This window comes from Elephas maximus, chromosome 20 (genome assembly GCF_024166365.1).
Source record: "Elephas maximus indicus isolate mEleMax1 chromosome 20, mEleMax1 primary haplotype, whole genome shotgun sequence".
Taxonomy (NCBI): domain Eukaryota; kingdom Metazoa; phylum Chordata; class Mammalia; order Proboscidea; family Elephantidae; genus Elephas; species Elephas maximus.
Genome location: NC_064838.1, coordinates 20,467,895 through 20,484,089, shown reverse-complemented (window position 1 = coordinate 20,484,089; position 16,195 = coordinate 20,467,895). Strand labels below are relative to the sequence as shown.

At 43.6% G+C, this 16,195-nt stretch overlaps 1 protein-coding gene and 1 non-coding gene across 2 annotated transcripts in view; one reads left to right on the top strand and one right to left on the bottom strand.

The window, feature by feature from the left end:
• Window positions 1–15,888, bottom strand: part of GXYLT2 (glucoside xylosyltransferase 2) — a 106,872-nt gene extending 90,984 nt beyond the window's left edge. Inside the window, exon 1 of the mRNA XM_049862430.1 lies at window positions 15,400–15,888. Within this exon, the coding sequence (XP_049718387.1) occupies window positions 15,400–15,674 (275 nt within the window). The 5' untranslated portion in view covers window positions 15,675–15,888. The remainder of the gene's footprint in view (window positions 1–15,399) is intronic.
• TRNAG-UCC (transfer RNA glycine (anticodon UCC)) lies at window positions 4,303–4,373 on the top strand. The gene has a single exon. It is a non-coding gene; the product is annotated as a tRNA-Gly (tRNA).
• Window positions 15,889–16,195: the final 307 nt, after the last annotated feature.

Here is a 16,195-nt window from a genome sequence, read left to right as displayed (position 1 = left end):
TTATTTATACTTTATAAAAGGGAATTGGAACAGACACTGCTGTCCAGGATTGTTTAAGACCTGTTGCTAAGGCTGAAGCTGATGATGACCATCTTGGCCACTACACAGGTACAGCCTGAATGAGAATCAACACAGAAGAAAGCAGAGCCAAAAGATGCCGGCTCCCAGCTTTAACAACATTACTTGAATACCTGGATCCAATAAATTCCCTTTTTCTGAAGCCAGTTTGAAATAAACTTACAACTTAGCAACCAAAAAGATTCCCAATCAATGTCCTAAGAATATGTTTCTAGTCATCTTGGACTTTTGCACCTTCTTTCATGTTCACCTTGATTTATCCCTTGAAATGCTCATTGCATCCATTCTTCCTTGTTGCCCACTCCTAGGACCCTGACCCAAATTCTCATCATCCTTCCAGTTTTATAGCTGGATGAGATGCCAGTTATCATTTAGGGCAGGGGAGACCCTACATGGCTGCACATCACATTCATCTGGGGTATCTGTTAATACACAGAGATCCCCATTCAGTAGGTCTTGGGTGAAGCCCTGGAACCTGCACTACCGTATACAGGTACCACACATCCAGCCATAGTTCTGCTATACTCAGGAACTAATTACCTGAGCTGACCTCTGACCTCTCTCCCAAACACAACCCCAATGCCCTCAGGAACACCTACTCTGCCCTCAGCCTCTTCTCAGCATAGTCTCCTCACTTTTTGCCTTAATTAAAATGTGCCTGCCTTATGAGGAGTCACTAGGTACATCAAATGGTTAAGCACTTGAGTACTAACCAAAAGATCCGTGGTTCGAACCCACACAGAGGTGTCTCTGAAGGAGCAGTTCTATTCTGCACACATGCTATTGCCATGAGTCAGAATGGACTGGAGGGCAACTAACAAGAACAAGCTTGGTGAGGATAAAATCCTCCCCAGCAAGTCTTTCCCCAGCTGAGGCTATTCTTTCTCCCCTGCCTCAGGTGCTTGGGCCAGTAGATGGGGATGGTGTATCCTCCTTGCTCCCATGCCACATTCAAACCTGCAGATGTCTAGATAGTGAAGTCTGTAGCGTGAGGCAATTTTACCCTAGTTGGTGTCATCTATCGACTTTCACCTTGGCTCACAATATTCCTCCCCACACCGATTCCTGTCATCATTCTCTGGGACTTCAACTGCTACTTGGAAGATGCTTCCAGCTCCCTGACCCTCCAGTTCCGCAATCGCCACACCCATCACGTTTTCTTTCTTTCTACCTGAGCCACCCAAGCCTGTGGTCACGCCTGGACCTTGACACAAACTGGGTCCTTCATCCAGAATGTGCTTGCCTGGCTCTTTGTGTGGCCAGCTCCTTCTCCTTTGGATGGCAGGAAAGTCTTCCCTGTCCATGGCGTGCCCTCTCTTTTACTCTGTCATAATCCTTGCTTATTTCCTTCCAAAAACTTACCTCAGCTGGTGCCTTAGGCTGAGTTCTCTAGAAGAGCAAAACCAGTGAAACATGTATATAAAAATGAGACACATATTTAATTCAAGGAAACGGTTCACACAGTTGTAGAGGCTGGAAAGTCCCAAAACCATGGGTCAGACGTCAGGATGGAGGCTTCTTGTGATTCACGTGGTTGCAGGGGCTGACAAAGCCAAAAATGGCAGGCCAGACGGTAGGCTGCTAGCTCACATCCCAAAAACTGGAGGTCAGATGATGACAAGTTAGATGCAGGATCCAGAGTAAGAGTGAGCCTTGCCAGAACACCCATTTATATATTGGAGGCAGGCCACACCCCCCAAGGAAATTCCCTTTTCAACCAATTGGCTGCTCATAGCAGATCTCATCATGGAGGTGATTACATTAAATTAGGTTATGGAAGAACAATCAGTCCAATGTCTACCAAACCACTGAGAATCATAGCCGATGCAAGCTGACACGTAACATTAAATTTAAATGTTAAGTATTTACACATTAAGTATTTAAATATTGTTTCATTGTAATTACATACAATCTATATTTTTAAAAAAACAAACCAGTTGCTGTTGAGTTGATTCTGACTCATGGCTGCCCCATGTGTTTCAGAGTAGAACTGTGCTCCACAGGGTTTTCAGTGGGTGTGACCTTTCAGAACTCGATCGGCAGGCCTTTCTTTGGAGGCACCTCTGGGTGGATTTGAACTCCCAACCTTTTGGTTTATAGCTGAATACTTAACCATTTGCACCACCCAGGGACTCTAAAAAAAAAACCAAACCCACTGCCGTCGAGTCGATTCCAACTCACAGCGACCCTGTAGGACAGAGTAGAACTGCCCAACAGAGTTTCCAAGGAGCGCCTGGCAGATTCGAACTGCCAACCTCTTGGTTAGTAGCTGTAGCACTTAACCACTATGCCACCAGGGTTTCCAAAATAAATATAAGACAATCTAAATAAACAAAAATGTCTTTAGAAAAAAAGACAGGAATAAAATACACAATGTACATTTTAAATTGAAAAACATAAAACGTTTTGAAATATTAAAGTTGGTAAATGAAAATCTTGCCCCATAAAACTGCTCTCGTGTTTTGTATGTTACATTCTGGTCTTTATTCCATTGAATACGTATTGTTACATCTGTACTAATACTGTGTATATTTTACATTCTACTTTTTTATTTAATTCTTTTGTTTTCTTGTTACTACGTAAGTCTTCATAACAATAATTTTTATTGTCTATTACTATTCCATTCTACTCTGTCCTGTAGGGTCGCTATGCGTCGGAATCGACTCGATGGCACTGGGTTTGGTTTTTTGGTTTTATCTACTATTCCATCCAACTAAAACATCATAACTTATAATCATTTTCCTTTTATTGTTGCTTCGAATTATTCTCAGTTTTAAAAACATGTTGCCCTGACCATCTTTGGTCTGCTGACATTTTTTCTTCTTTTACCTTATTTCCTTAGACTACATTCTCAGAAATGGAATTACTGGGTTAATACCTATTAGCTTATCAAGAAAGCAGCAATTTTGACAGCTTTTCAAATTTACCCAAGACTTCTCTAGGAAGATTCCATGAGAAGAAATGGGGAGAAAACACCGTGAGAAGACTATGGAAAGAAAAACAAAAAGCATAAGAAACACCATCTCAGCCACCTCTGAGTTACGTATACAATGTAAGCACAAAACTGACAGCTGAAACAAGATGAAACACACTTGCGTAAGGTTCAGTGCCTCTTAATCCCACGTATTCCAAAAGGTGTGATGTGTAAGCAGTAGTTAATATTTAGATACAGCATCAAATAACATTGAATCACATAGTGACAAAGTTATTCCATTTTTAGCTCTTTTTCTCAGCAATGTCAACGAAAGTCAAGTCTCAGCTTGATGTTCATATGTCTTGAGCACCTTGCTAATATTGCCTAATCATCCCTTTCAGTTGAAAAGGCAGCAGATCTCAGATGCAGAACCTTCAGCAGGCAAGAGTATCAAACTAGGGATGAATGATGTATAGTTTTCTTAGTGTTTGATTTGATTATTATCTTCTATTTATGTTATCATTGACAATTTATGGCAGTGATATAAAGCTTCCTTGAAAAATAAATATATTTTGGATGTGGAGAAATTAGAACCCTCAAACATTGCTGGTGGGATTGTAACATGGTTCATGGGATTATAAAGTGGTGTGGCCACTTTAGAAAATAGTTCGGCAGTTCCCCAAAATGTTAAACGTAGAGTTATTACCAAAACCAAATCCACTGCCATCAGGCCGATTCCGACTCATAGTGACCCTACAGAACGGAGTAGAACTGCCCCATAGAGTTTCCAAGGAGCACCTGGCAGATTCAAACTGCTGAACTCTTGGTTAGCAGCCGTAGCACTTAACCACTATGCCACCAGGGTTTCCAGAGTTACTAAATGACCCTGCAATTCCACTCCTAGGTATATACACAAAGGAAATTAAAACATGTGCCTGGGCAAAAACTTATAAACAAATGTTCATAGGAGCATTATTCATAATAGCCAAAGTGGAAACAACTTAAATGTCCATCACCTGATAAATGAATAAATAAAATGTGGTATACCCATACAATGGAATATTATTTTGCAATGAAACAGAATGAAGTATGAATGCATGCTACAACACGGATGAACCTTGAAAACAGTCACAAAGGCTACATATTTCATGATTCCATATACATAAAAATCCAGAATAGGCAAATTCATAAAGACAGTAGAATGACTGAGGGGAGGAAGCAACGATGGAGATTACTGCTAATGAGTATGGGGTTTCTTTCTGGAATGATGAAAATGTTCTGAAATTAGTGGTAATGGTTGTACAGTGGGGGCATTGGTGGTTCAGTGGTAGAACTCTTGCCTTCCATGCAGAAGACCCGGGTTCGATTCCCGGCCAATGCACCTCATGTGTAGCCACCACCTGTCTGTCAGTGGAGGCTTGTGTGTTGCTATCATGCTGAATGGGTTTCAGAGGTGCTTCCAGACTAAGACCAGGAAGAAAGGCCTGGATCTACTTCTGAAAATCAGTCAATAAAAATCCTATACAGATCACAATAGTCTGACCTTCACCTGATCATAGGGATGGTGCAGGACCGAGCAGCATCTCATTCTGCTGTGTGTGGGGTCCCCGTGAGTCAGGGGCAAACTGGATGCAGGTAACAACGACAATAATGATTATACAATTTTGTGAATATACGTAAAAGATAATAAATACTTTAAAAGAATATGTGAATTATATCTCCATAAAGCTGTTATTAAATAAATAAACATATATACATAGGTTTACATCCCTGGTTATTTTAAAGTAGGCAATGGTAGTATAGGGATTTTACAAGAATCACGATGCTGACGTAGAAAGGGCTGGAGTTTGAAAAGCATTGGATGGATTGTCCTGGCTCAAGCCCTCCCCACTCTCAAATGTAAAATGATATTTACACCAACAAAAGAGGCTCCAAAGGAAAAGCAGCTTCATTGCTTCCATGCTGTCTGAGATGAAGCGTCTCCTTAATCGCTTACAAGTCTCAAGTGTGTGACTTAATTAAACTTCAATTTCTGGAGTGTATAAATAATGAAATAGAGCATTTACGTGTAGTGCTATTTACTTTGTAGCCTATTACTGCAAAACACTGAATTATTAAAGCGAGTAATTGGTTCCACTCAGACCCTCTTTTTCTGCTACCTTTCTTATCAATGCTTGTCCTTAACTGACAAGCTAAATTAGCTCAGATAAACCTGATGCCGTGATACCAGCCAGCAGTAGAAGCCTGGCAGAGAATCGCAGTTCTTTATAATGTAGCCTAGAACAGGGCTGTTGGTAACTAGTTTTACTTAAGGGAGGAAACAAATATACGGGGAAAAAATGGCAGAAGATGAATTGACAAAAGGTGAGTATGCTCACCTCAGGGAAAGAATTGGTTAGTAGAGCCCTCCTTTCCTAGTAAAATTTTTTCACAAGATGAAATCATAGTTATTTTAACACGGAGAAGGTCTGCAAATTAGGCCAGAGCGGCAGTTGAGGAAATGGAAACACCTTGATACAGTCCCTAGAAGGCAAGTCTGGTGACGGGTAATTATATCCACATTAATCGTAGACACATTTAGTGAAGACGCTTAATAAAGTTCCCTACAAACCACAGGTTTGGGAAGACGTGAAGCCCTTGACAAGGTTTTCCCCACTGAAGCTCTGGCTAGAGCCTTCACTCAGAAACCCAGACATGACACTAAGGACTTTGCTAACAGTTAAATCACTTTTAATGACCCGTGGCTTTGGAGTGAAATCAAGTATAATTAATCTGGCAAGACAGACAGAAAGGCTGGCATTTGCCTTGAAGTCACAGTATTATATGAGTAATGTCAACCGAGTGCCAACAAACTGCCATAGTGGGTGAGACTTAATAAAATTATTTGATAAATACACAGGCTTATTTTGGTTCATGATATTTAAAACATGGCTGTGTTTCTACCCAAACTCCAAGGCTATTGCACAGTAGGTGTTCAACGCCTACTAGTAGGTGTAGTTCTGTCCATGTGTATATATGTGTGTTTGCTTCTAGACATCATTATACACATACGGTTTATGATCAGTAAGTTGTAGAGCAAGGATTCAAACCCAGGCAGCTAGACTCAAGAGGTGATGTTTTAAATCATTATGCTATATTTGGGGCCACATTAGCCTAAACAAACAAACAAAAAACCAGAAGCCATTAAGTTAATTACAACTCAGGCGACCCCATGTGTGTCACAGTAGGACTGCGCTCCGTAGGGTTTTCACTGGTTGATTTTTTGGAAGTCGACTGCCAAACCTTTCTTCTGAGGCACCTCTGGGTGAACTTGAACTTCCAACCACTGAGTTAGCAGCCAATCATGTCAACTGTTTGCATCATCGAGGGGCTCCTAAGGGAATTAGAAAAGTCACCCCCTCTGGACAGAGGAAGCCTCTACCCAAGGCTCCCAGCTCCATGAACCAAGCCCGGACTGGATTTCAGGCCCCCACTCACAGCCTCCCGGGGTGCCCTGTGCAGGACACAATCCCCACAACAGCTGGTAACACCAGCATCAACTCCACCTTAGAGGTCAACATTCACTATGACTTCAGGTCCCGCGCATTTGTGTTTGTTCCCCCCACCCCTGCCCAGATTTTATGATGGTGCCTGGACTAATTCTCATTTCATTTTCTCTCCCTTATGATTGTTCCTGACACAGGAGGTTCTATTTCTCGACCTCCTTCTTCTTTTCAAATTAAGATGTTATTGAGATTTTAAAATACGAACCAAGAGTGCTAGTTTGAAATGGCTGCTGACATCCGAGGGAGAAGAATGAGTATTACCTATTCTGCAAACGGACATTTCTGTCTCATCTCATAAAAAAAGAGCATGACGGACTTCGCAATATAAAGGGAAGAAAAGGAATCAAACGGTCTCCCCAACTAATTTCAATCCTTCTACGCCTCAGGCCAGTAAGAGATTTAAATTTTTTATGATAATCTATTTTATGTTGTTTTATAAACTATATAAGTAACGCATGTATTTATCACAGAAAAGTTAAAAAATACAGACAAGCAAAAAGGCGGGAACACCCACAGTACCAATTCGGTAACCATTAACATTTTGGTGTATCATCTTCCAGAGCTAACCCAGTGTGCTTACGTGCGTGTGTGTGTGTGCGTGTATAAATGTGTAAATACATAACTTTTTTTAAAAAAGGATCATTTTTGCAACCTGCCTTTCTTCCACTATAAATACGAACGATTTCAATTACGAAAATAGAGAGCGAACCCCCATTCATTGCTGGTGGAAATGCAAAATGGTGTAGTCACTTTGGAAGACAGCCCGGTAGTTTCTTACAAAAGTAAACATAGGCTTACCATTAGATCGAAGAGCCACACTCTTAGCTATTTACCCAAATCAGATAAAGACACATGTCCACATAAAAACCTGTACACAGCTTTATTCATAATTGCCAAAAACTAGACGCAACCAAGAGGTCCTTCAACAGGATAAGCAAACTGTGGTATATCCATACAATGGAATGTTATTCAGCGATAAAAAGGAAATGAGCTATCAAGCTACAAAAAGACAGGGAGGAACCTTAAATGCATGTTGCTAAGTAGAAGAAGCCAAAAATCTACATGCTTTATGATTCCAACTATATGACAGTCTGGAAAAGGCAAAATCATAGAGACAGCAAAAAGATCAGTGGTTGCCAGGGGGCTGGGGAAGGGATGAATAGGTGGAGTGCAGGGCATTTTTAGGGCAGTGAAACCGTTCTGCATGATACTGTAATGGTGGGCACATGGCATTATGCATTTGTCAAAACCCAAAGGACTGTACAATGCAGAGAGTGAGCCCCAATGAACTTTAGTTGATAATAATATATCAATATTGGTTCATTAATTGTAAACCTAAGATGTCAACAATAAGAGAAACTGCAGCCGAGGGGATATATGGGAACGCTATACTTTCTGCACAATTTTTGTGTAAACCTAAAACTGCTCAAAAAATAAAGTCCATTAAAAAATTTTAAGAGAGAGAGATTTTATTAAAGGGATCTTTTACAAAGGAATTCTAGAAAGCAATCAAATGGTTCCGATTTCGAGATTTGTTCCAAAGTATAGCACAGTTGTTAGCAATTTGGCTCTAGAAGCACATGGACTGGCTTCACATCCCAAGTCTGTCCCTTGGCTGTCCCATCTGGGGCAAATGTTTTAACTACCTCTAACTCTCAGTTTACCCATCTGTAAAATGGGCATACTGATTATAATGGATACCTGCTTTTGTTTTTGGTTTTTCTGACTAGCATCCATATACAGGAGTTTTTGGTAAGAGCACCTCAATTTTCTTTGGGAAAAACACTTTTCTTCTGTTTTCTGGATCATTCCCTGGGCCCCCACCCCCAGCTGTACATACATGGCCCAAGTGTGGCTATCAATGGCTGAATATGCTTGTGATCCAAGTGAGGCTGGTAGAGGAAGCCCTGGGTGTTTTAGTTAGAGGTTATTAAAGGAGAAGATGCAAGCCCAGGCATGCTGTGAACCATCACATGGAGAAAACTCACCTGAGAGTGTCCCTACACAGAAGGAAGCAGATGGCTATAAGCCTGGATACAGCTGTGACTGAAGCTTTACCTCCTCTGCACTTGCCAGCTTCATGAGCCAGTAATCCCCTTTTGTGCTAAGTGATATGAGCTGAGTTTCTACCACTTGAAACTGAAGGAGACTTGTCCTATCCAGTAATAGTACCTACTTCATAGGTCGTTGTGAAGGCCAAATGTAATAATGCATGTGAAGTGCTTAATACAGTGCCTGGCGTATTTTTAAAGATCCTCACTATCACCTTAAAAGGTATGGGATTGTTTTGAATACTATTAAATAATGTGTCATTTGGAGCCTTGGTGATGCACCAGTTGAGAGCTACGGCTACTAATCAAAAGGTCAGCAGTGGCGCTCCTTGGAAACCCTATGGGGAAGTTCTACTCTAGCCTATAGGGTCGCTTTGAGTCAGCATATTTTTAAACATCTTCACTACTCTCCTAAAAGGTATGGGATTTTTCTGAATATTATTAAATAATATCTCATTTAATAATACAGATAAAGCCGTAGCATAGCGCTGGCATGAGGTGGTGCTCCATTCATTCATTCGTCGTTCATGTAACAAATATTTATTATCTATTACGAGATCTCTGGAAATGCTGGTAGCATTGTGATTAAGAGCTACAGCTGCTAACCAAAAGATCAGCAGTTGAATCCACCAGGCGCTCCTTGGAAACGCAGTTCTACTCTGTCCTTTAGGGTCCTTATAATTGGAATCGACTCGGCGGCAAGGGGTTTTTCTTACGAGATCTCTGCTCTAGATGCCAGGGATACAGCAATCAATAAGAAGTAACGTTTACATGTTGTGGGGCGGGGGGAGGTAGACAAAATACAATTTTATTTGCTACGTAAAATTTTTATGTAAAAAGAAAACTAAAGCAGGGTAAAGGGGGTAGAGAATGATACGAAGGATCCTGTGTTTCTGGGCAGCCAGGAAGACTTCTTTAAGGAGGAAACATTTGAGCACAGGCCTGAAAGAAGTGAGGGAGCTAGCCATGCTAGAACATTCCGAGGACAGGCAAGTGAAAGCACTGAGGTGTGAACCCTTCAGGTTATCTGTCAACCAGTGTGGCTGACTTGGAGCTAGCGAGGTGGGGAGCAGTAGATGAGGCCGTCAAGCTAACTGGGCTTGAGATCAGGCAAGTGCTCAAAGGCCACACTGAGAAACGGAATTTTATTCTCAGTGTGACAGGAAGTCATTGGAGGGCTTCAACCATCAGAGTGGTGGGATCTGGTCTACATATTTAAAACATTACTCCAGCAGCTGTATGGCAAATGGACTGTGGAGGATGCTAGAGTGGAAACAGGCAAACCAGGGAAGAGACTACGGCAGGCATCCAGGCGTGAGATTATGGTGTCACGGATTGAACTGTGTCCCCCCAAAATGTTTGACAACTTGGCTAGGCCATGATTCCCAGTATTGTGTGACTGCATACCACTTTGTCAACGGATGTGATTTTCCTGTGTTATAAATCCTATCTCTATGATGTTGATGAGGTGGGATTAGTGGCAGTTATGTTAATGAGGCAGGACACAATCTTTAAGATTAGGTTGTGTTTTAAGTCAATCTCTTTTGAGGTATAAAAGAGAGAAGCCAGCAGAGAGACGGGGGAACTCATACCACCAAAAATGTAGTGCCAGGAGCAGAGAATGTCCTTTGAACCTAGGGTTCCTGCGCTGAGAAGCTCCTAGACCAGGAGAAGATTGATGACAAGGACCTTCCTCCAGAGTTGACAGAGAAAGAAAAATTTCCGCTGGAGCTGACGCCCTGAATTCGGACTTTTAGCAGAATAAACTTGTGTTTGTTGGAGCCATCCACTTGTGGTATTTCTGTTACAGCAGCACTAGATGACTAAGACAGATGGTGTCTCTGAGTGGAAGTGTTAGAAATGGTGGGACCGGAGTTGTATTTTGGGATAGAAGTAAGAGAGCAAACAAACTGGGTAGGCATGGAGAGTGAAAGAAAGAACTCATGGACCAATTGATTAAAAATGAATTCTGAACAGAATCAAAACTCACAAAAATCAAAACTCACAGCTGCATAATAATATCACAGACGGTACGCATGATCCAGAAACCTTTAACGTGCTTTGACGTGCTCTGGGGTTATCAGCTAATTAGGGCCACAGACTTAGTAGTTTGCTATATAACACCATCTGTCTTTAATGAGACCTTTATTCCAACTAACTCTCTGAGAAAGTTTATCTCAGAGAACAAAAGGAACTGCAGGAAACGGTGACTCTTGATGAGCAAGTACACATGTTTCCTCTCACTGGGGCGGCGAGGGAAGCTGCCAAGTATAACTTACTTCTTTCTGTATTCTCTCTGCCCTCCCCCCCCCCCGCGCCGATGAATCTGGGAGAGCAGCAACACCATTCACCACTGTACAGTGAGCACCTGGTACAGAGCATATGCTCAGTAAACACTTGCTGGGTGACTGTGGAATAAAATGACAGAGGGACACCACAGGGCTGAGAGGTAGCCTATGTCTGCCTTAGAAACCATCTTTTTAAAGAAAGGCAACAGCAAGGCAAACAGAAACCTGTATGCCAGTGTTCACTGCAGCACTATTCACAACAGCCAAAAGATGGACTCAACCAAAATATCCATCAACAGACAAATGGATAAACAAAACGTGGTCTATACATACAATGGAATGTTATGCAGCCATAAAGAGAAATGAAGTTCAGATGCATGCCACAACACGGACGAACCTTGAAAACACTACACTGAGCAAAATATGTTTGTTGCAAACGGACGAATACTGTATGATCTCATTTATAGGAAAAAAGCAAATACACAGAAATCAGAGATTATTAATGGCAGAAGGGAGAGGGAAACAGGGAGTTTTTGTTTGGAGAGTATTGAGTTTATGTTAATTGTGGTAGAATATTTTGGAAAAGGATGGGGAACATGGCACAACGTGAAAAATGTAATCAATGTCACTGAATTGTAAATGTGGAAGTTGCTGTACTAGGGAATGTCTTGGTGTGTATACTTTCACCACGATAAAAGAAAGAGAGAGAAAGAAAGAAAGGTTGAAAGAAAGCAGCAATATCCAGGCCAACCCAAAAGAAAAAGAATGAAGCTCAAGAGAGGGCTGAAGTTGAATAATCAGCTATAGTTTCAGGTTGGAGCTGATAAATGAGAAACAGGGATTTTGCAAGAGACAGCTCACAGGGCTAAGTAATAGACATTGTTAGGGTTTTGCAGCTAAGTGTGATGATCTCATCACAGGATCACCAAGTGTCAGAGCTGGCAGAAATGTTAGAAAACTTTTGGATTGATTCCCTCATTTCAGACATGAGGAAATTGAGGTAAAATGGCTTGGGACTAGAACCCAGTTGGCCTGACTTCAGATGCCAAATTCTCTTTTTACATCACCTTGACAGTAACATTAAACTACCTTTTCCGTATGTTGGCTCAAAGAAGATATTTCAGAGGCAAGCTGGACAGATGGTCCTCCAAAGACTACTCCCAAGTAAAATTCTCATTTTAGCATTCGGTTCCATGAAAAACACAAATCATCTCTCTGGATAAACTTTTCATTTTCTCATTCAGTGAAAACGAGGCAGCCCGTTATGATTCCCTTTTTGACGTGGCTGCCAGGAAGCTTAGAGCTAAATTTAAGACCTAATCCTCATAACAATACTGGCCTCAGTTTTTGACAGAACTTATTCCCCCCTTCTCTTTATGACTTTTCACTTTTTATAACTATTTCAACGGCCTTATTGTATACGTGTCTTCTACTGTAAGTCATCTCAAATTCTTTTTGGAAGTCAGCCAGGTAAAAATCACCAATAAACCAAAATGGAAGGAAGATTTCATTTCTCTTGTGTACTGAGACTGCTACTTAACAGCACAGTGTCCATTTTCGGATCCCACCCTTGACCTAAAAGCTCAGACCTCACCTCCTGGCTTTATATTTATAGAGAGGGGAGGCTGCCGCAGGACAGAATGCCTACAAATGAGTAGTTATAAAATTGTAGGGTCGGCCTGCTAACCAGGCAAGTCCCTGGAAACTTCTCCGAAATGAAAACAAGATGTGGAAGGAGAAGGCTGTGTTTCCTGTGTTGACGTGGCAGAACTTCACTTACAGCAGTGCCCTGGGGGAGGCCACGCACCGAGCTGTGGATGGTCAGCAGGTGGTAGACTGTGTCACATCCAACTCCAAGCTTTCTGCCAACCACAAGTCTGACCCTCCCCAGGCCCGAGAAATGAGCTCACGTAGCCTTCATCTCTTTTGGATCCTAGCCATGTGAAGAGATTAAAGCACTTGCTCTCTGAAAACACGAGGCTCTCTTTTCCCTCTCTAAAATTGAAATTCCTCCTCAACCACAAAAAATTTAACCCAGGCAGGACTAGGAAAGCAATTAAAGCAGCCATGCAGTGATCTTTCCTCCTGCTCCCTTGTTACTCCAGAATCTTCTGTTGCCGTGACTGTAGAGGTAGCAAAAGAAATAATAAATAAATCCCAGAAAATGTCAACTTCTCCAGAGGACACTAGACTTTCATGTTTATGCATACGAGCCTGAGACTTCCTGTGGCTTTTCTTTTTCCCCTCCTTTCCCGAGTTTTCTAATTTTGTTCTTTATTCCTATGGTGTTGGCCATGATTTCCATGATAATCTAGGAGATATGTTCAAAAAGAAAAATGGCTTCAAGAGGTTCTGCTGCTCATGAAAAGAGTCCTTCCCTAAAACATCCATTTGGATTCTGTTCATGATCTGCTGCTAGCCAGAGACAATTTGTTCTGAAAGAGACAAGAAGATGCTGCCCCAATGTTCCCCGCACCTTGAAGAATGAGACAGTTCAAAAAACCTACGGCGTTTCTTTAGAAAAACCTCAGAAAAACTAAGAAATGCAGGCAAGACGGTTGCCTGACATCAGCATAGCAGGTAAGAGCCAAGGTGAGCCCAGGCTGCCCGAATCTTTATTCTTATTTATCACATACTGTGAACCTTAAGTCCCTGGGTGGTATAAATGGTTAATGTGCTCAGCTGCTATTGGAAACTTTGGAGGTTCGAGTCCACTGAGAGGTGCCTCCAGAAGAAAGGCCTGTAGGTCTACTTCCAAAAAATCAACCACTGAAAACCCTCTGGGGCACAGCTCTACTCTGACACACATGGGGTCACTGTGAGTCCCAGTCACCTCAACAGCAACTGGTTTACCTGTGAACCCTGGCCAAACTGCTAACCTTGTGTAACACTTTCCCCATCTGTAAAATGGGGATAATATTAGTGCTTACTTCACAGAGCAATAGTTCTCAAACTTTGGTGTGCCTCAGCATCCCCTTGAGGGTTTGTTAAAACACAGATTACTGAGCCCCCACCTACATGGTTTACCAGGGCTGAGTTGGTGACCAAGGATTTGTTTTCCAACAAATCCCGGGTGATGTCGGTGCTGCTGGTACAAAGACCACACTTTGAGAAGCACCACCCTAGAGTTACGGTGCAGATTACATAGTTAAGACATGTCAACTAACAGCGTTAATGATGACTAGCTTTATGTACAGCTGTTAGCACTGGGCCAGGCAGTAAGTTAGCTATGGTAAATGGTTGTCAGCTCTTATTATTATCTTACAAATTGTTTCACCAAACTTAAAAATCACAGTAAACTTGTAATTGAACCCTAAGACCACCTATTATAAGAAATCTCAGTATATAAGACGGAAAATCCTACTAAGTTCTTAACAGAAATATCCTTATTTTAAAGAGTGCGTACTGTATATTCATAAGGACTTGTGAGGTGTTGTAAATACTTAAAGGCGATTCCATAAATCTTTGGTTCCTCCCTCCCCCCCAAAACTTGTCAGTCCCTAACTGTACACTTCTTATGAGGCATAAGAGACAGAAAGGCTGACACAGCTACTTTCTGAGGTCTCATGTCTTCTCTCTTAATTACAGTAAAAAAGCCAAAAACAGATTTGGTCATTATGGTCAAAATGAATTCTTCAGCTCGTTTCAAGTAATTAACCAGCAAACGCAGGCGTTGCAGCCCAGTTAGAAACATCAACAGCTCCGAAAGGGCAGAGGTAACCGACCCGCAACAAGGCGAGGGGTTTGTTAAAAAGCTTTCCACAACAAAGGAAATTAACGCAAATCCCTAACCTGCAGCCGTTCCAGCAACCCTAAGGCCAAAGATAAAACGCTGGTGAAAAGCCGCGGCGCGTTAGGCTTCCCAGAAAATACCAAAGATAATGTCGAAGGTTACGGTAAATGGTTTATTCTTGTACGGCCCTTTACCCAAGCTGGAGCCTGAAAGAGAACGAGGAACAGGAAAACGCCCCCTCCGTCTTTCCCGTGCCACGCATCACTCCTCTCCAAAGAGAAACTTCTTTTTAATAAACTTAGGTCGAGTGCCTCCTCTGTTCTAAGCACGGGGGTATTCAAGGTTGAATGAGAGACAGGAGGTCCTTGGTAAACGTCTAACTTTTCCAACTCAATCAGATCTAAGTTTTCAGTAAAAATTCTCCAGTGAAATATGAGAACTAGATAAAGCATTCTTGCATCGTGATGGCTTTTGAAAAATTAAACAAAGAGCGCATGTTTGCAAGAATGCAAAAACACGCCTCGCCTTGACAGTTAAAAAAAAAGGTGGGGGGGAGGATATACAAACCACTTTCCCTGACACTTCTTCAAAAATGTACGTGATGATCAGCCAGTGCGCTGTTAGAGGTGGTTCTGCATTTCCAGCGGGGTAAGAAACAGAAGTGGGTAGCCCGGGGGTGAAACTTGGAATCGGTCCCTCCAGCCCAGAGAAAGCCTCGCTTGGACTTGGCACGGGTGGAAGGCGCGAGGCGAGGGTCCCCAGATGGGATTCTGGGGCTGCCACGACTCACCTCGCCAACTTCTCCAGGCTCGCCGCGCCCCGGCGGCCGGCTCGGGGGCGCGGACGCCGGGGCCGGCGCCTCGGGGCTCCCGGGTCGGCCCTTGGGAGGGCGGCCGGGGCGGGCCGGCGCGCGGGGGCCGGCGCGAGGTGGCGCTGCGGGGCGGCGGCGGGGCGCGCGGGCAGCGCTGGGGGCTCGGCGCGGCCGGCGCGCAGGGACAGCAGCGCGAGCAGCAGCGCGGCCAGCGCGAGCAGGAGCAGCGCCGCCGCCTTGCTGCGGAGCTTCATGGTGCGGTGCGACGGCGGCGGCGGCCCCTGGGCGGCGCGGCCCCTCTGCGCATCGCGGCGCGCCGGGCGGCCAGGCGAGGCGAGCGCAGCAGCGCAGCAGCCGCCTCCTCCGCCCGCCCGCCCGCCGGGGACTGGGACCCTGGCGGCCGGCGAGCGGGCGGCGGCGGAGGAGGAGAGACGGGAGGAGGCGTGAGCGGGGCTCGAGGAGGAGCAGCCCGCGCCTACCGTACTGTGTGGAGTAGCCGCCCGTCGGCTCGCCCGCCGGCCCCCAGGAGCTCCGGTTTCAGGTAGCACGGCCTCAAGATCCCTCACTTCCTCGTTCGTTCACTCACTCACGCACTCACGCACCCACCCACCCACCCACCCACTCACTCACGCAAGCGTTCGTTTACTCGGCCAGTCTGTGCACTCTTCCATTCTATTCGCTCATGCCATCATTCACTCTTAAAACCCATAAACCAAACCCCTTGCAGTCGATTCTGACCCACAGTGACCCTATAGGACAGAGTAGAACTGCCGTC